Source organism: Theropithecus gelada, chromosome 3 (genome assembly GCF_003255815.1).
Source record: "Theropithecus gelada isolate Dixy chromosome 3, Tgel_1.0, whole genome shotgun sequence".
NCBI lineage: Eukaryota > Metazoa > Chordata > Mammalia > Primates > Cercopithecidae > Theropithecus > Theropithecus gelada.
The window spans coordinates 9,373,193-9,392,836 of NC_037670.1; the positions used below are offsets into that span (position 1 = coordinate 9,373,193).

A 19,644-nucleotide genomic window follows, 5' to 3' on the forward strand; every position below is an offset into this window, starting at 1 on the left:
CCAGCCCGCTGGCCCCCGACGGACCCGCGCTTTTCTGATTCCCATTCCTCCCCCATCCCCTCTTCCCCGAGGCGCAGACCGCCTGCGCCCCGCCTCTACCTGGACCGCTGGTCCCCTTTCTCTGGTCCCGGCCCCTCCGTCCCTCCAAAAATGCCAGGAGTCCCAGGTCTCTAGGCCACCCGCGCCCATCCCCACTCTCCACTCTGGAGCCACTCCACCCGACCCCCTGCAGGCCTCGGCCTTCTCCCCAGCAGCCCCGGCCCAGGCCCGCCCTATTCCTGGACCCTGAGATACTCCCAGCTCCCCTGATTGTCTCAGTTCATAACCAAAGTGGACTGAAACTGGCCCACTGTCTCGTCCAACTCCCCGCAATTGCTGAGACACCTCTTCTTGATCTGCTATGTCAAGGGTAGCGGGAGGAGCATGTCCCAGAAATGTCCAAGAGGCGCAGCTCGCTGAGGTTACGCCGGTGTCCGGGAGGCCTGGGTTCGCCTACCCGCGTCGCCACACTAGGCTGAGCGCCCGTCGCTGCCTGGGACCCCCGCTTAGCGCCTCAGAGAGCGCACAGGCCGCGCCCCGCTTCCGCTCCACGCCCCGCGTCCCAGAGGAGGGCGCGAACCCGAGGCCTGGCCCAGTGCCCTGGAGCAAAGTTCCCCGGAGCGGAGGGGCCAGTCTAAATTATCAACCGAAAACCCGTAGGGGAGAAAGGGGGATCGGCCGGCCTTGATCTTTTCTCTGTGCAAATATTCCTCTTCCTCCGCGGCGCCTCCTCCCCTTCTGAGAACCGCTGGCTACGGATCGGCACCTGCCGCCCTGCGGGGGAGCGGGAGCTGGGGTGGGGACTGTCGGGGGAGTATTGCCTGCCCCCAACCGCGGCCGCCTAGCTGCGACCCCATTGGCTGGAGGCGGAGTAACCTTGGCCCACAAGCTCTGGCCCCGGGCCCAGGTCATGTTGCAACCCGATCGGCCAGGGCGCCGGACCCGTGTGGAAAGTTCAAATTCCCGTCCCTTCTCCCTCCCTCCCCAAATGTCACGCGACTGCCTGGGACAGGGCATCTGAGGTCCTGGTACACCGAATGCCGGCACTCCTCCTTCTGCGGGTCTCCCATTCCCCACCCACCCCCAACTTTGACTTCTCATTATATACTACACATCAGTCTACTTGGGGAGGGCCTCACTTCCAACCCCCACTCCTGACCATGTGTGACCAAAGAGGAGAGGTTCTGGGGAGCTGGCAAGTTAAGGGACAGCGCGCAGTCCAAAAAACTGCCCCCCTAAGAGGCTGACTCAAGGCTGATTTAACCCCAGTCAGGGATAGCTGGGGTAGAGAAGTCTGTGTTTTCTTCCCAAATACCCAAATATTAATATATTAACAGTAAATCTCTCTGGCTGGGCACAGTGGCTCCTGCCTGTAAGCCCAGCACTTTAGGAGGCCAAGGTTCTCATCCAAGGATTTCTTGAGCCCAGGAGTTGGAGACCAGCCTGGGCAACATACTGAGAACCCGTCTCCACCAAAAAAAAAAAAAAAAAAAAAAAAAATTTTTTTTTTTTTTTTTTTTTTTTTGAGAGGAGTCTTGCTCTTGTTGCCCAGGCTGGAATGCAGTGGTGCGATCTCAGCTCACTGCAACCTCTGCCTTCCGAGTTCAAGAGAATCTCCTGCCTCAGCCTCCTGAGTAGCTGGGATTACACGCGCCCACGACATCCAGCTAATTTTTTGTATTTTTAGTAGAGATTTCACCAAGTTGGCCAGGCTGGTCTCAAACTCCTGACCTCAGGTGATCCGCCAGCCTTGCCCTCCCAAAGTGCTGAGATTACAGGCGTGAGCCACCACGCCTGGCCAAAAAATTTTTTTTGATCAGCCAGGTGTGATGGCGCATTCCTATTCCCAGCTACTGGGGAGGCTGAGGTGGGAGGATCACTTCAGCCCAGGAGGTTGAGGCTCCAGTGAGACATGATCGTGCCACTGCACTCCACTCATAGAGATAGAGTGAGACCTTGTTGGAAGGGAGGGAGGAAGGAAGGAAGGAGGGAAGGAAGGGAGGGAGGGAGGTGGAGGGAGGAAGGGAGATGGAGGAGGGAAGGAGATGGAGGGAGATGGAAGGAGATGGAGGGAGGGAGGAAGGAAGGAAGGGAGGGAGGGAGATAGAGGAGGGAGGGAGATGGAGGAGGGGGGAGATGGAGGAAGGGAGGGAGATGGAGGGAGGGAGGAAGGAAGGGAGGGAGGAAGGAAGGGAGGGAGGGAGATGGAAGGAGGGAGGGAGATAGAGGAGGGAGGAAGATAGAGGGAACGAGATGGAGGGAACGAGATGGAGGGAGGGAGGGAGATGGAGGGAGGAGGGAGATGGAGGGAAATGGAGGGAGATGGAGGGAGATGGAGGGAGATGGAGGGTTGGCTCAGTACCAGGAGAGCTTCTAGATTTCCGCATTTCGTAGAGGAAAAGCCCTAAGGCTTGAACTGGGACAGTGTTTTCATCTTCAAAGACCCCCAGTTTCAGGGGTTCCCTGGAGAGGAGCAGATTACAGAGATTGAGTGTCCCAGGGCACGGACTGTATGGGAAGAGACAGTAAGGCAGAGAGTTCAGAAAATGGTGGGAAGAATGACCAGCTTGACCCAGGGACCCGCCTGAACCAGGGACCAGCCTGACCCAGAGACCAGCCTGCAGAGGCCTGGCAGGGTTTCACCCTCCACAGGGTAGCGTGGGCAGAGGGAGGATCAAGGAGGCCGTGTTCCGTGGCTCCATGGGTGGAAGCCCCAGGGAGGCAGTTTCTAGAAGCTTCAAGGAAGCACTTGTTCATGGTCAGAGCTGGCTAGCTTTAGGAAGAGGGGCCTCGAGGGTGCAGGGGAGCAAACAGGACCTGGTTAGGTGGCAGTCTAAAAGGAATTCCTGAAAGGTGGGCGGTGGACAGCTGAACCTGGAGTTTTCTCCACTCTCTCTCTCTCAGTCTGAGTTGTCTTCTCCTTCTTCTTGTTTATTTATTTATTTATTTTTGGAGACGGAGTCTCACTCTGTTGCCCAGGCTAGAGTGCAGTGGCATGATCTCAGCTCACCACAACCTCCGTCTCCTGAGTTCAAGCAGTTCTCATGCCTCAGCCTCCAGAGTAGATTACAGGAATGTGCCACCATCCCCAGCTAATTTTTTTATTTTCAGTAGAGACAAGGTTTCATCATGTTGGCCAGGCTGGTCTCGAACTCCTGACCTCAAGTGATCTGCCCACCTCGGCCTCCTAAAGTGCTGGGATTACAGGTATGAGCCATTGCGTCCTACCTTTTTCTTTCTTTCTTTTTTTTTTTTTTTTCAAGACAGAGTCTCGCTCTGTCGCCCAGGCTGGAGTGCAGTGGTGCTATCGGAGCTCACTGCAACCTGCACCCCATGGGTTCAAGCAATTCTCTGCCTCAGCCTCCCGAGCAGCTGGGATTACAGGCACCCGCCACCACGCCTGGCTAGTTTTGTTTGTTTGTTTATTTGTTTGGTTTTTGGTAGAGATGGGGTTTCACCATGTTGGCCAGGCTGGTCTTGAACTCCTGACCTTGTGATCCACCCGTCTCGGCCTCCCAAAGTGCTGGGATTACAGGCATGAGCCACCGGGCCCAGCCCTTTTCTGCTTTTAATAGTCTTTTTTGCTGTTGTTGCTGTTTGTTTGTTGTTGAGACAGAGTTTCGCTGTGACGCCCAGGCTGGAGTGCAGTGGCATGATCTCAGCTCACTGCAACCTCTGCCTCCCGGGTTCAGGTGGTTCTCCTGCCTCAGCCTTCCGAGTAGTTGGGATTATAGGCACGTGCCACCATGCCCGGCTAATTTTTGTATTTTTAGTAGAGACAGGGTTTCTCCATGTTGGCCAGGCTGGTCTTGAACTCCTCACCTCAGGTGATTCGCCCTCCTCGGCCTCCCAAAGTACCACCACACCCGCCCCTTTTAATAGTTTTAAATAGAGATGAGGTCTCACTGTGTTGCCCAGCTGGTCCTGAACTCCTGGGTTCAAGCAATCCTCTCCCCTCAGCCTCCCTAAGTGCTGAGATTACAGACCTGAGCCACTGCTCCCCGTCAGACTTTTCTATTGGTCATAAGAAGTTGTTTGTTTTTTTTATGAGTCGGGTTCTCACTCTGTTGCCCAGGCTGGAGTGCAGTGGCGTGATTACAGCTCACTTCAACCTTGAACTCCTGGGCTCAAGTGATCTTCCCACTGTAGCCTCCTGAGTAGCTGGGACTAGAGGTGTGCACCACCATGCCCGGCTAACTTTTTTTTTATTTTATTTTATTTTTGAGATGGAGACTCACTCTGTTGCCCAGGCTGGAGTTCAATGGCACCATCTTGGCTCACTGCAACCTCCACCTCCTGGGTTCAAGCAATTCTTCTTGCCTCAGCCTCCCGAGTAGCTGGGATTACAACTGCCTGCCACCACTATGCCTGGCTGATTTTTTGTATTTTTAGTAGAGATGGAGTTTCACCACGTTGGCTAGGCTGATCTCGAACTCCTGACCTCAGGTGACCCACCCGCCTCAGCCTCCCAAAGTGCTGGGGGGATTATAGGCATGAGCCACTGCACCTGGCCCCAGCTAACTTTTAAACTGTAGAAACAGGCTCTCACTAGGTTGCCCAGGCTGATCTCAAACTCCTGGCCTCCTACAGTCCTCCTGCCTCGGCCTTCCAAAGTGCTGGGATTACAGGTGTGAGCCATATCCAGCCAGTCGTAAAAAGTTCTTGAACCCTGCTTTAGGCTCTTGCTCCAGGCCGAGTCTCTTCTCTCATAGCCCCAACTCCTTTTCTTCCTCCTGGGCTTGGATATTGTCACTGTCACATCTCCTCTAACCCTGCCTGGGCCATGAACATCTTAACCTTAGCAAGGAAGGGGGAGGGAAGGCAGGCAGGTTGAGGGTGCAACACGGGGTGATCAGAATGGGCTGGGAGGTTGCTGGGATACTGACAAGGACCACAGACTCAGGAGTCCCCCACCAGGTGCCACAGAAGAAGCTGGCCCAGGAGGTAGCAGAGTCTCCCCCCACCCCCCACCCCCATGTCTTCCTACTAAACAGATGGTGTTTATCTAATTCCCAGAGGGAGGGGGCCAGCCAGTGGCCCAGGGAGCTGGGCTGTGTATCTTATTTGGGTAATGAGGCCTGTTGTCCCTGGTGGGGAGGGGGCAGTCCCTCACCCCCACCCCAAAGCAAACATAGGAGCTTGGAGACCAGGGAGGAGAGAGGGCCCAATGATGAATGCACTCAAGGGGAAAGAGGCTGCAGAGTCAGACTGGCTCCCACCCATGTTTCACCCCCAGAATGCAGGAAAAACCGCGGGAGGAAGCAGGCATGGTTTTCTGAAAGACTAAACCTTGGGGGCCAGGCGCGGTGGCTCACGCCTGTCATCCCAGCACTTTGGGAGGCCAAGGTGGGCGGGGCACTTGAGGTCAGGAGTTCGAAACCAACCAGGCCAACATGGTGAAACCCCGTCTCTACTAAAAATAGAAAAATGAGCTGGGCATCGTGGCATATGTCTATAATCCCAGCTACTCAGGAGGCTGAGGCATTAGAATCGCTTGAACCTGGGACATGGAGGTTGCAGTGAGCCAAGATCATGCCACGGCACTCCAGCCTGGGCGGCAGAATGAGGCTCCATCTCAAAAAAAAAAGGCTAAGACTTGGGGCCTCAGCCTTCTCATCTGAGCAAGGGAGAAAAAGGTGTGCTAGAGGGGACTGGTACACAGCCCTGGCTTGTGGATGGAGAGGAGAGAGGGAGGGAGAGACTGGCAGGGGGTCTAAGATCCTGAATGTCTTGGCCTCCTGGGTCAGCTTCCTGGAGGCAGCAGACTTGGCCTGTGCCTAGCAGGACCCTCACCAGTGTAAACTCTTCCATCCAGTGGATTTTTTTTTTTCCTTCAAGACAGGATCTTGCTCTGTTGCCCAGGCTGGAGTGCAGTGGCGTGATCATAGCTCACTGTAGCCTCAAACTCCTGGGCTGAAGAGATCCTCTGACCTCTGCCTCCCTAGTAGCTAGGACTACAGGCGCATGCCGCCACCCCCGGCTAATTAAAAAAAATTTTTTTTAGAGATGGGGTCTTGCTATGCTGCCCAGGCTAGTCTCAAACTCCTGGGCTCAAGCAATCCTCCCGCCTTGGCCTCCCGAAGTGGTGGGATTACAGCCGTGAGCTACCGCACCCAGCCCACCCTGTGGATTTGATGGACAGCTAAGGTTAGAGTGAGGGTGCTCTGTCTCCACGGATACCATTCCTCAGTCCTGGCTGTCTTCCTTTGGGATCTGCTGGTTCATTGTCTTCTGCAGAGCCCTGAGAAGAGCACACGTTCTCGCTGAGTCCAGGTTGCCATCCTGGGAATCTGGGCATGGCAGACACCAAAAGGACCATACGATGAAGGCAGTGACTGCCACTCTCTATAAAGAGACACCCTCGACCAGGCATGGTGGCTCACGTCTGTAATCCCAGCACTTTGGGAGGCCAAGGTGGGCAGATCACTTGAGGTCAGGAGTTTGAGACCAGCCTGGCCAACATGGTGAAACCCTGTCTTTACTAAAAATACCAAAAAAAATTAGCCAAACATGGCGGCACACACCTGTAATCCCAGCTACTCAGGAGGCTGAGGCACAAGAATTGTTTGAATCCGGGAGACGGAGGTGGCAGTGAGCTGAGATCCCACCACTGCACTCCAGCCTGGATGACAGACTGAGACTCCGTCCTAAAAACAAAACAAAACAAAACACAGAGGCTCCCTCTCTACCAGGCAAACCATGGCCATCCCCTTTGCCTCTCCTGTGCCTAAGGAGGCTTGAGTGACCTCGGACCTGCCCCTTTCCTCCCTGACTTTCAAGAAGTTCTTTTTTTTTTTTTTTTTTTTGAGACGGAATTTCACTCTTGTTGCCCAGGCTGGAGTGCGGTGGTGCAAACTTGGCTCACTGCAACCTCCGCCTCCCAGGCTCAAGCAATTATCCTGCCTCAGCCTCCTGAGTAGCTGGGATTACAGGTGTGCACCACCACACCCAGCTAATTTTGTACTTTTAGTAGAGACAAGGTTTCACTATGTTAGACTAGGCTGGTCTCGAACTCCTGACCTCAGGCAATCCACCCTCCTTGGCCTCCCAAAGTTCTGGGATGACAGGCATGAGCCACCATGCCCAGCCCAGGAAGGTCATTTCTTATTCTCTTTTTTTTTTTTTTTTTTTCTTTGAGACGGAGTCTCGCTCTGTCGCCCAGGCTGGAGTGCAGTGGCCGGATCTCAGCTCACTGCAAGCTCTGCCTCCCGGGTTCACGCCATTCTCCGGCCTCAGCCTCCCGAGTAGCTGGGACTACAGGCGCCCGCCACCTCGCCCGGCTAGATTTTTGTATTTCTTAATAGAGACGGGGTTTCACCCTGTTAGCCAGGATGGTCTCGATCTCCTGACCTCGTGATCCGCCCGTCTCGGCCTCCCAAAGTGCTGGGATTACAGGCTTGAGCCACCGCGCCCGGCTCTTATTCTCTTAAGTAAGAAATGGGCTTGAGCACTGTCCCCAGGCAGGCTCCAAGACACACCTGTGAGGCCACTGGACATCGCTGTTCCCAGGGCCGAGCTGATCCACAGGTTTCAGTGTGGCTTTTGTTCTGTAGTAGACTGACAAACAGGTCTCCCCAGGGAACACAGGGGCCACTGGTGGGAGTCTGGAAGGGGATTTTGAAGGTCTGACTCTCCAGGTAGGAATTTCAGGCAGGTTGGGTTGGGGGGGCCAGATTTGGAGGGTCCCCTCGAATGCCAACCATAGATGGATGCCAAGTGCATGGGGAATGTGGGGACCAGCCTCTGCGGCAGCACCGGATCTCCCTAACCTCACTCCTCTCCCCTTTGACAGTGGCAAGCTGGTGTCTCCCAAGTGGAAGAATTTCAAAGGCCTCAAGCTGCTCTGCAGGGACAAGATCCGCCTGAACAACGCCATCTGGAGGGCCTGGTATATCCAGTGTGAGTGGGCACCAGCAGCCTCCCCAGCCGGGAGGGACCGCCCCCTCCAACCCTCCTGCCAGACGGTTCTACATGGTGGCTGCCCAGGAAAACCCCCAGGGCCCTGAAGGCCAGCACTAGCAGAGTTCTGCCAACTGTTTTTTTTTGTTTTTTTTTTTTTTTGAGACATAGTCTTGCTCTGTTGCCCAAGTTGGAGTGCAGTGGTGCCATCTCGGCTCACCGCAACTTCCGCCTCCTGGGTTCAAGCCGTTCTCCTGCCTCAGTCTCCCAAGTAGCTGGGACTGCAGGCACCCACCACCATGCCCAGCTAATTTTTGTATTTTTAGTAGAGACAGGGTTTCTCCATGTTGGCCAGGCTGGTCTCGAACTCCTGACCTCAAGTGATCTGCCCACCTTGGTCTCCCAAAGTGCTGGGATTACAGGCGTGAGCCACCATGCCCTACCCTGACAGCCTTTTAGGGGGAGACCAGGCCCCCAGCACCAGGACTCCTGAACAGCTCCTGACCTCCAGGGGGTCTCGGGAAATGTGTCCCAAAGGGTGCTTTCCACTGTGAAGCTGGGCACAGCAGAGGTCACCCCTCAGTAGCACTAGGTAGGCTGAGATTTGGGGTACAGTTCAAAGCCCATTTTGCATCCCATTAGCATAGTCGAGTGCCTTGAATGCCAGGGTAAAAAGGACCATTAGACACTAGCGGGGCCAACTGCATCACTTTGTAAATGGAGAAACTGAGGATCCCGCATGGGTCTCCACCAGCCTTTCATTGAAGTCCTTCCTGAATATCCAGTAGGTGCCCACCATGGAGAATTGGGCAGAGGGGATCCAGAGAGGCCATGCCATCTAGTGGAAGGAACTCTGGACTTAGAGTTGCCCAGAGCTAGTTCCTCCACCCCATCTCTGCCCCTTGCTGGCTGTGTGACTTCAGGCTAGTTGCCTACCCTCTCTGAACCTGCTTCCTTATCTATAAAAACGAAGCCATGGTGGCTCACACCTATAATCCCAGCACTTGGGGAGGCCAAGGTGGGCGGATCATGAGATCAGGAGATCGAGACCATCCTGGCTAACACGGTGAAACCCCTGTGTCTACTGAAAATACAAAAAATTAGCCGAGTGTGGTGGCGGGCACCTGTAGTCCCAGCTACTCGGGAGGCTGAGGCAGGAGAATGGCGTGAACCTGGGAGGTGAAGATTGCAGTGAGCGGAGATTACGCCACTGCACTCCAGCCTGGGTGACAGAGCGAGACTCTGTCTAAAAAAAAAAAATGAGGCCAATAGTCCTACCTTTCCTTTAATGGTTGGTATGGAGACAACCCCTATTCAAGGGTGTTGCCACTAAGTTGGTGTCCAATACATGATGTACCCTTGAGGAGGTCACATTCATTTGGGAACACCCCACTCCCCATGGCAGGGCAGCAGAGGCAGAGAGGACTTGGATCCATCAGCCCTGTGTTGGGACCTTATCCAGCTCAGGTTCTGCTGCAGGATCAAAGGCTGCACTGAGCTGGGAATGCAAAGCCCCGGAGAGACCACACGCAGTAGTCTCTGTCCTCGCCCCACTGGATTTCATCCAAGCAGGGAGAGGGTGTGTTTTCTGGTTTCCATTTACCTACATGCCAGGCACTTTCGTAAATCACCTTATTTAAGGCTTCCTAGCAACCCTGGGAGATAGGTTTTATTACCACCATTTTATGGATGAGCAACTGAGGCTCAGAAGGCAAGTGACGTATTCAGGTTCACAGAGCGTAAAAGAGGCAGAGCTGCGGCTGACTGGAAGTCCACAGTTCCCCGACTCCAAATTGTGTGGGGGGGAGTGTTTTGTTTTGTTTTCTTTTCTTTTTTTTTTGAGACGGAGTCTCGCTCTGTCACCCAGGCTGGAGTGCAGTGGCCGGATCTCAGCTCACTGCAAGCTCCGCCTCCCGGGTTTACGCCATTCTCCTGCCTCAGCCTCCCGAGTAGCTGGGACTACAGGCGCCCGCCACCTCGCCCGGCTAATTTTTTTTGTATTTTAGTAGAGACGGGGTTTCACCGTGTTAGCCAGGAAGGTCTCGATCTCCTGACCTCGTGATCCGCCCATCTCGGCCTCCAAAGGTGCTGGGATTACAGGCTTGAGCCACCGCGCCTGGCGTTTGTTTTGTTTTTTAATATGAAATTTCGTTCATGTCGCCCATACTGGAGTGCAGTGGTGTGATCTTGGCTCACTGCAACCTCCATCTCCTGGGTTTAAAAGATTCTCCTGCCCAATGGCGTAAACCTGGGAGGCGGAGCTTGCAGTGAGCTGAGATCCGGCCACTGTACTCCAGCCTGGGTGACAGAGCGAGACTCCATCTCAAAAAAAAAAAAAAAAATTCTCCTGCCTCAGCCTCTTGCACCGCTCCTGGGGCAAGAAGGACTTTCCAATTTGTATTGTTTCGTGTTGTTTGTTTACTTCCCTTATCTGTCCCGCTAAACTGTGGGCACCAAGTAGCTGGGATTACATGCGCCTGCCAAATTTTGTATTTTTAGTGGAGACAGGGTTTCACCATGTTGGCCAGGCTGGTCTCGAACTCCTGACCTCAGGTGATCTGCCCGCCTCAGCCTCCCAAAGTGCTGGGATTATAGGCGTGAGCCACCACACCCAGCCTACAGAAGAAATTTCTGATGACAGTTGAGGCATGATGTCACCCGGGGTCCTCACCCAGACACACTGGTCTCCAGCTATTGTACAAGTTGCTGGAAGGACCTCAGGTTCGGAATCAGACAGAGTGAGGTTTCAGTCAAGCCCTAGCACGCCCTACCTGTGTGGGCTTGGCAAAGTCTCCAGCCTCCCAGAGCGTAAGCTTGCAAAGCTTGTGAAGATGGGAATGAGAGGTCCTATTTGTTTTTTCTTGGTTTTCTTTTTTTGAAACAGTCTTGCTCTGTCACCCATGCTGGAGTGCAATGGCACGATCTCAGCTCACTGCAACCTTCACCTCCCAGTTCAAGCAACTATTGTGCCTCAGCCTCCCAAGTAGCTGGGACTACGGGCGCCTGCCACCATGCCTGGCTAATTTTTGTATTTTTAGTAGAGACGGGGTTTCGCCATGTTGCCCAGGCTGGTCTTGAATTCCTGGCCGCAAGTGATCTGCCCACCTCGGCCTCCCAAAGTGCTGGGATTACAGGCACGAGCCACTGCGCCTGGCTAATAGGTCCTATTTCTGAGGTTCACTGAGTTTTCAGTGAGATCATCCGTATCTCACTGTCATAGTCATAGCAGCACGTGACACACATACAACAAATGTCAAGACCCCTCCTCCTCCCTAAACGCCAAAGGTTTGAAGGTGGGCTTCATGGGAGCGGGGAGGAGAGGGGCTGCTTGGCTCGATGTCCCTAATGTCTCGCCTTAGGGCTCAAGCAAGAAGGGCCCGGCCACCCCCTGCAGGCTCCTAGCCTCTAAGATCCTTCCTTTCGTGATCCAACAGTCATTCTGCCACACTCTGAAATTGTCTTGGTTTCCTGGGAGCTCCCCGGCACTTTGCACCGCTCCTGGGGCAAGAAGGACTTTCCACTTTACATTGTCTCGTGGTGTTTGTTTACTTTCCTTATCTCTCCCACTAAGCTGTGGGCACCCTGCCTGATTCATCCATGTGTCCTGTCCCAGTATCTGTCCCAGCGTAGGTGCAAAGGGTTAGGCGGCTGAATGAAGGGATGAACTTATCGGTGTTAAACAAAGCCTGCTCCAGCCCCCAGGAAGGCACAGCCTTTCCATGAGAAACAGTCCAGAGCGTGGGGTCGCTGGGCTGGGGAGGGGAGAACCACTCGGCCCTGACTCTCTGGAAGCCCTGGACAAACTTTTTTTTTCTTTTCTTTTTTTTTTTTTTTTTTTGAGACAGAGTCTTGCTCTGTTGCCCAGGCTGGAATGCAGTGGTGCGATCTCGGCTCACTGCAAGCTCCGCCCCCTGGGTTCACGCCATTCTCCTGCCTCAGCCTCCCAAGTAGCTGGGACTACAGGCGCCCACCACCACGCCCGGCTAGTTTTTTGTATTTTTTTAGTAGAGACGGGGTTTCACAGTGTTAGCCAGGATGGTCTCGATCTCCTGACCTTGTGATCCGCCTGCCTCGGCCTCCCAAAGTGCTGGGATTACAGGCTTGAGCCACCGCGCCCAGCCTTTTTTTTTTTTTTTTTTTGGAGAGATGGAGTCTCACTCTGTTGCCCAGGCTGGAGTGCAATGGTGCGATCTCGGCTCACTGCAACCTCCGCCTCCCGGGTTCAAGCGATTCTCCTGCCTCAGCCTCCTGAGTAGCTGGGACTACAGGTGCACGCCACCATGCCCAGCTAATTTTTTGTATTTTCAGTAGAGACTGGGTTTCTCCATGTTGGTCAGGCTGGTCTCGAGCTCCCGACCTCAGGTGATCTGCCCACCTCGGCCTCCCAAACTGCTGGGATTACGGGCGTGAGCCACCGTGCCTGGCCTAGCAAACTTTTTTTATTTTATTTTTTGAGACGGGGTCTCGCTTTTTCACCCAAGCTGGAGTGCAGTGAAGCCAACATAGCTCACTGCGGCCTCCGATTCCTGGGCTCAAGCAATTCCCCCACCTCAGCCTCCCTAGTAGCTGGGACTACAGGCATGCGCCCCCACACCCAGCTATTTTTTATTTTTAATTTTTTGTAGGGGCAGGGTCTCACTAGGTTGCTCAGGCTGGTCTCAAACTCCTGGCCTCAAGCAGTCCTCTCAGTTCAGCCGCCCAAAATGTTAGGGTTACAGGCATGAGCCACTACACCGTACCAGGACAAATTTCATCTTTGCTGGTGTTTATTTCCTCATCTGGAAAGCCAGGGGCAGACACGCTTTGAGACCCTCCTTCCTTATCTAGCCCCCTGGGAGTCTATGCAGCCAAGGACCCATCCCTTTGTTTTCTGTCCAAGCTGGGCTCAGAAACTAGGACAAAACCCCTCCTTCAATCCTATGAGTGTCCATTTTGGAGAATGCTTTTTTTTTTTTTGAGACAGTCTCACTCTGTCACCCAGGCTGGGGTGCAGTGGTGCAGTCTTGGCTCACTGCAACCTCTGCCTCCCGTGTTCAAGCAATTCTCATGCCTCAGCCTCCCAAGTAGCTGGGATTATGGGCATGCACCACCATGCCTGGCTAATTTCTGTATTTTTAGTAGAGATGGGGGTCTCACTATGTTGCCCAGGCTGGTCTTGAACTCCTGGATTCAAGTGATCCACCCACCTTAGCCTCCCAAAGTGCTGGGATTACAGGTGTGAGCCACCGAGCTCGGCAGATTCTGGAGAGTGTTCTTTAGGACAGAACTTTGTAAATGATGCTAAAAAGCCCTAGTAAATTTCATGTTCCAGTGGTCCCCCTTCCTCTGTGTCCTCGTTTGTCCCAGAGGAAGTTGGCTGGGGCAGGAAGGGTCAGCAGCTGTTCTCTTTGTCAGAGCAGCCAGGGAAAGTCTCAGGTTGCCTCTAAGTAGACCAGCTGCGTGTCAAGCTCTGTGCCAAAGGCAGGAGCTGCTTTTATTCCCTGTCGCAAGGTGAGCATGTAAAGACCTGACAAGCCAGGGTGAAGAGGAGGTGGGCAGCGCTGTGGGCTTTGGGAGGCAGGAAGGCTTCCTGGAGGAGGTGCTATCCTGAATTATGGACAGAGGAGGGAAGGTAAGCGGGGCTTCCCTGTAGAATAAGACCAGAAGGGCTGGATGTGGCGGCTCACGCCTGTAATCCCAGCACTTTAGGAGGCCGAGGTGGGCAGATCACTTGAGGTCAGGAATTGGAGGCCAGCCTGGCCAACATGGAGAAACCCCATCTCTACTAAAAATACAAAAATTAGTGGGGCGTGGTGGCACATGCCTGTAATCCCTGCTACTAGGGGAGCTGAGGCAGGAGAATTGCTTGAACCCAGAAGGCAAAGGTTGCAGTGAGCCAAGATCAGGCCACTGCACTCCAGCCTGGGTGACAGAGTGAGACTTCATTTCGGAAAAAAAAAAAAAGGTGGGCTATGTAACTTCAAGGTGAGGTGTATAAAGGAGATAGGGAGGCCGGGTGTGGTGACTCACGCCTGTAATTCCAGCATTTTGGGAGGCCGAGGCAGGTGGATCGCCTGAGCTCAGGAGTTCAAGAGCAGCCTGGGCAACATGGCGAAACCCCGTCTCTACCAAAACTACAAAAAACCAGCCGGGCATGGTGGCACATGCCTGTAGTCCCAGCTACTCGGGAGGCTGAAGTGGGAGGATCACTTGAGCCTGGGAGGTGGAGGCTGCAGTGAGCCAAGGCCGTAGCACTATACCACTGCTCTCCAACTTGGGTGACAAGAGTGAGACCCCGTCTCAAAAAAAGGAGATGAGGAGCTGGGAGAAGCAAGTGGTGGCCCAGTCATGAGGAGGGGGAGGGGCTTGGAAGCCAAGCTAAGGAGTGTGGACTTTGTCCCAGAGGCAGTAGGGAGCAATGGAGGGTTCCAGACCTGAACTGCACTTTAGAAATAATTGACCTGGCTGCAACTGGAAGATGAGCTTAGCGTGTAAAGCTGGAGTCAGGGAGGTCCCTGTGAGAAATGACACCAGGCCAGGGGGTGACACAGTGAGAGAGGATGGAGGGGAGGGGACAGTGGGAGAAATGTCACAGATCCTATGAGATTGAGACTTTTTATCTCAATCAGACCTGGAATATAATAGTCAGACCTCGAATGCTGGGAGTCAGTGGGGTTTTTGTGGCAAGTTTTGGGACATCCTAGGGAGGGTCCCCAGGCAGCTGGATATGAGGCTAGAGCAGGAAAGGGCCAGAGTGAGAGAGGCTGCGGGGTGGGCATTGCAAAGGAGTCCGTGAAAAGTGGTCAGGGGCTGGGCGTGGTGGCTCACGCCTGCAATCCCAGCACTTTGGGAGGCTGAAGCAGTCAGATCGCTTGAGCCCGGGAGTTTGAGAACAGCCTGGGCAACATGGTAAAACTATGTTGAATTTTTTAAAGAATTCACAAGTTAGCTGGGTGCAGTGACATATGCCTGTAGTCCCAGCTACCCTGGAGGCTGAGGTGGGAGGATCACTGGCACCCAGGACGTGGAGATTGAAGTGACCCAAAATCCCTGCCACTGCACTCCAGCCTGGGCAACAGATTGAGTCCTTGTCTCAAGCACACACACACACACACACACACACACATACATACACACACACACCAGCCTGGGCAACAGATTGAGTCCTTGTCTCAAGCACACACACACACACACACACTCACACACACACCAGCCTGGGCAACAGATTGAGTCCTTGTCTCAAGCGCGCACACACACACACACACACACACACACACCCCAGCCTGGGCAACAGATTGAGTCCTTGTCTCAAAAACACACACACACACACACACACACACCAGCCTGGGCAAAAGATTGAGTCCTTGTCTCAAGCACACACACACACACACACAAAGTGGCCAGGGCCTGGTGCGGTGGCTGACACCTGTAATCCCAGCACTTTGGGAGGCTGAGGTGGGAGATCATTTGAGGTCAGGAGTTTGAGACCAGCCTGACCAATATGGTGAAACCATGTCTCTATTGAAAATACAAAACTTAGCTAGGCATAGTGACGCCTGCCTGTAATCGCAGCTACTTGGGAGACTGAGGCAGGAGAATCGCTTGAACCCGGGAGGTGGAGGTTGCAGTGAGCTGAGATTGTGGCACTGTACTCCAGCCTGGGCAACAAGAGCAAAATGTCATCTCAAAAAAAAAAAAAAGTGGCCAGGGAAGCTAGGAGATAAAGAAAAGCCTGGTGAGCTCAGGAATTCGAGGCCAGTCCAGGCAATATAGTGTGACCCTGTCTCTACCAAAAAATTAAAAATAACAATAATAAAAAAGAAGAGGCCAGGCACAGTGGCTCATGCCTGTAATCCCAATACCTTGGGAGGCCAAGGCAAGAGGATTCCTTGAGCTCAGGAGTTCGAGACCAGCCTGGGCAACACAGGGAGACCCCGTCTCTACAGATAATTTAAAAATTAGCCAGACATGGTGGTGTACGCCAGAGGCTGAGGCAGGAGGATCGCTTGAGCCCAGGAGGTGAAGCCTTCAGTGAGCTATGATTGCACCACTGCACTCTGGCGTGGGCAACAGAGCAAGACCCTGTTTCAGAAAAAACAACAAAAACAAAAAAAGAGCCTGGAATGTGTGTTGGGGCCAAGGGCAAGAGCCTGGGGAGAGGTCAGGATTGGAGACTGGGAGGGGAGGTGGAGGCCTGGAAGAGGACGCAGGTTGGTGATCAGAAGTGAACCAAGGGTGGTTCTCTGCAATGAAAGTGGGTAGTGCCAAGCCTCCTGAGGCAGAGGACCCAAGGCTCTAGGCCCCTGGCCTCCCAGTCTAACCAAGACTTTCTTTTTTTCTTTCTTTTTTTTTTTTGAGATGGATTCTTCCTCTGTCACCAGACTGGAGTGCAGTGGTGTGATCTCACTGCAACCTCCACCACCCCTTGGGTTCAAGCAATTCTCCTGCCTCAGCCTCCTGAGTAGCTGGGACTACAGGCATGCGCCACCATGCCCGGCTAATTTTTTGTTGTTGTTGTTGAGACGGAGTCTCGCTCTGTCACCCAGGCTGGAGTGCAGTGGCCGGATCTCAGCTCACTGCAAGCTCCGCCTCCTGAGTTCACGCCATTCTCCTGCCTCAGCCTCCCGAGTAGCTGGGACTACAGGCGCCTGCCACCTCGCCCAGCTAGTTTTTTGTATTTTTTTTAGTAGACACGGGGTTTCACTGTGTTAGCCAGGATGGTCTCGATCTCCTGACCTCGTGATCCGCCCGTCTCGGCCTCCCAAAGTGCTGGGATTACAGGCGTGAGCCACCGTGCCCAGCCCTAACTGGGACTTTCTGGAGGCAGCTCGCTCTCTGTGGTCTATGGTCCCACAATCCATTCAGCAGTCTTTGCCAGTGTACCTACGGGGCTCCAGAGGGACCCAGAGAAGGTGTGGGAGATTGCATTCACAGTGCCCCCTAGAAGAGGAACAGGCTGGGTGCAGTGGTTCAAGCCTGTAATCCCAGCACTTTGGAAGGCTGAGGCAGGTGGATCACCTGAGGTCAGCAGTTCAAGACCAGCCTGGCCAACATGGTGAAATCCCGTCTCTACTAAAAATACAAAAATTAGCTGGGCCTGGTGGTGGGTGCCTGTAGTCCCAGCTACTCAGGAGGCTGAGGCAGGAGAATCGCTTGAACCCGGGAGGCGGAGGTTGCAGTGAGCCAAGATCGCGCCACTGCACTCCAGCGTGGGCAACAAGAGTGAAACTCCATCTCAAAAAAAAAAAAACAAAAAAAATTCTAGGAGGTTATCGCATCCGCATCCTCCGAGAAGACTTCCTGGAGGAGGCAGCATGGGCACTTAATCTGAACGTCCAAGGCCAAGCAGGATTTCGTAGGGTGTCACTTGAGTCCCAGTCCCCTGGGATGAGGTGCGGGATGAGGAAGCTGGGTGCCCCTAACCTGGCCCCCTTCTCTCAGATGTGGAGCGGAGGAAGAGCCCCGTGTGTGGCTTCGTGACCCCCCTGCAGGGGCCTGAGGCTGATGCGCACCGGAAACCGGAGGTAGCTGGGTTCTGGACCGCCTGCCCACCTGCTCGCCTGCCCACCCACAAGACCAGCCCCTGCCTCCTGTAGCCTTGCGCTGGGCAGACAGGGATGGGGTGAAGGGTGGGAGATGGGTGTGCGGTGCTCCCCTCCCTACTGATCCCCCTCCCCCGGCCCCCACCCCAGGCCGTGGTCCTGGAGGGGAACTACTGGAAGCGGCGCATCGAGGTGGTGATGCGGGAATACCACAAGTGGCGCATCTACTACAAGAAGCGGGTCAGTGGCGGGGCCCAGGGAAGCCCCAGAGCTTTCACCTGCGGCTGCCGGCTACTGCCCGCCTCGGAAGATCCCCGGAAAGGGGATCCTGACCCCCCAGCTTGCGCCCCTCGGGCCCTCCATTCAGTCCCGAGCCGACAGCGCCACCATGTGGCCACAGGGCCTCCTAACAGCCTCCTTACCTGGGGTTCAGGGGAGCTCCTAATGGGAAATGGGGGATCTCACTGCTTGTGAGTAGGGGAGACTTTTGGGGGGAAGTGATGGAGGGTGGGCAAGGGATCCGGTGTCCAGCTCTGTGTGTCCCTGCAGCTCCGTAAGTCCAGCAGGGAAGAGGACCTCCTGGCCCCTAAGCAGGTGGGTGCTCTGTAAGTCCAGCAGGGAAGCGCATCTCTTCGCCCCCCAAGTAGGAGGCAGAGAGTTGAAAGCTTCCGCCTGCGTGGGCAGGACAGTGGCTGGGCGTGAGGGTGGGATGTGGGACGTGACTGCCGTCCTGTGGTTCATTTGTTGAGCTCTTTTCTTTTTGGGGGATGGGGGTGCGGTGGTGAGAAGACCCCAGGTCATTGAGCAAGTGGTGGGAGGTATGGGAGAACAGACGGACCAGGCCGGGAGCGGTGACTCATGTCTGTCATCTCGGCACTTTGGGAGGCCGAGGCGGGTGGATCACCTGAGGTCAGGAGTTCGAGACCAGCCTGGCCAACATGGTGAAACCCCATCTCCACTAAAAATACAAAAATTAGCCGGGCATGGTGGCGCATGCCTGCAATCTCAGCTACTCGAGAGGCTGAGGCAGGAGAATCATTTGAACCTGGGAGGTGGAGTTTGCAGTGAGCTGAGATCACGCCACTGCACACCAGCCTGGGCAACAGAGACTCCGTCTCAAAAAAAAAAAAAAAAAGAAAAGAAAAAGAAAAAGAAAACAAACAAAAACAAAACAGAGGGACCAAAGAACTGGGGTCCCAGACAGGAAAAAATCTAAAGGGCAGGAGGGGGACTCCTGTATCTGCATCCTGGTCTGTCTCCTGGGGGAAGTTCTTAGAGGCCAATGGAGTGATCCTGGCCTTTCAAGCAGCTAGCCAGGACCACTAGGGAAAGGTGACAGAGGTGTGCACAGACAGACCCTCTGTCCTGCTGACCACTTGACCCTGGAGAGGGGTGATATGGAAGTTCGGGACAGTGGGAGCTCTTCAGCGGCTGCTGACGGCTCTGTCTCCCTAGGCGGAAGGCGGGTGGCCGCCGCCGGAGCAATGGTGCAAACAGCTCTTCTCCAGTGTGGTCCCCGTGCTGCTGGGGGACCCAGAGGAGGAGCCGGGTGGGCGGCAGCTCCTGGACCTCAATTGCTTTTTGTCCGACATCTCGGACACTCTCTTCACCATGACTCAGTCTGGCCCTTCGCCCCTGCAGCTGCCGCCTGAGGATGGTGAGGGTCTGAGAAGGGGCAGGGGAGAGGGGTGAAGGCCTGTGAGATTCCAGGAGGCCAAGGGAGGGATGGCTGGGGATGAGGTTGGAGACCCCCACTCCTCCCTGCCTGCTACTGCTGATGTCACCACTGCTGCCTCTAGCCTACGTCGGCAATGCTGACATGATCCAGCCGGACCTGACGCCACTGCAGCCAAGCCTGGATGACTTCATGGACATCTCAGGTGGGGCGAGCCCCTCCCCAGGTGGGGTGGATGGGCAGGGTCCCTGTGAGAAAGGCCGATGAGTCTATCCCAGGCCCCTCTGGGGGAGCAGATAGTCTGGGTGATTTCTTTTTTTTTTTTTTTTTTTTTTTGGAGATGGTGTCTGACTCTATCACCCAGGTTGGAGTGCAGTGATGCTAACCTCTTGCCTCCCAGACTCAAGTGATCCTCCCACCTCAGCCTCCCGAGTAGCTGGGACTACAGGTGTGCACCACCACACCCGACTAATTTTTTTTTTTTTTTTTTTTTTTTTTTTTTTTTTTTTT

The 19,644-nt window shown here is 54.5% G+C and overlaps 1 protein-coding gene across 5 annotated transcripts in view; it reads left to right on the forward strand.

Moving 5' to 3' along the window:
• MLXIPL (MLX interacting protein like) overlaps positions 1-19,644 on the forward strand; it is a 32,681-nt gene that overhangs the window by 518 nt on the left and 12,519 nt on the right. For 4 of the 5 annotated variants that reach the window (XM_025379497.1, XM_025379499.1, XM_025379498.1 and 1 more), the window contains exons 2-7: positions 7,832-7,938; positions 17,359-17,441; positions 17,610-17,699; positions 18,009-18,053; positions 18,915-19,116; positions 19,259-19,339. In XM_025379497.1, the coding sequence (XP_025235282.1) occupies positions 7,832-7,938; positions 17,359-17,441; positions 17,610-17,699; positions 18,009-18,053; positions 18,915-19,116; positions 19,259-19,339 (608 nt within the window). The remainder of the gene's footprint in view (positions 1-7,831; positions 7,939-17,358; positions 17,442-17,609; positions 17,700-18,008; positions 18,054-18,914; positions 19,117-19,258; positions 19,340-19,644) is intronic. The other variant, XM_025379501.1, reaches the window with a different exon arrangement.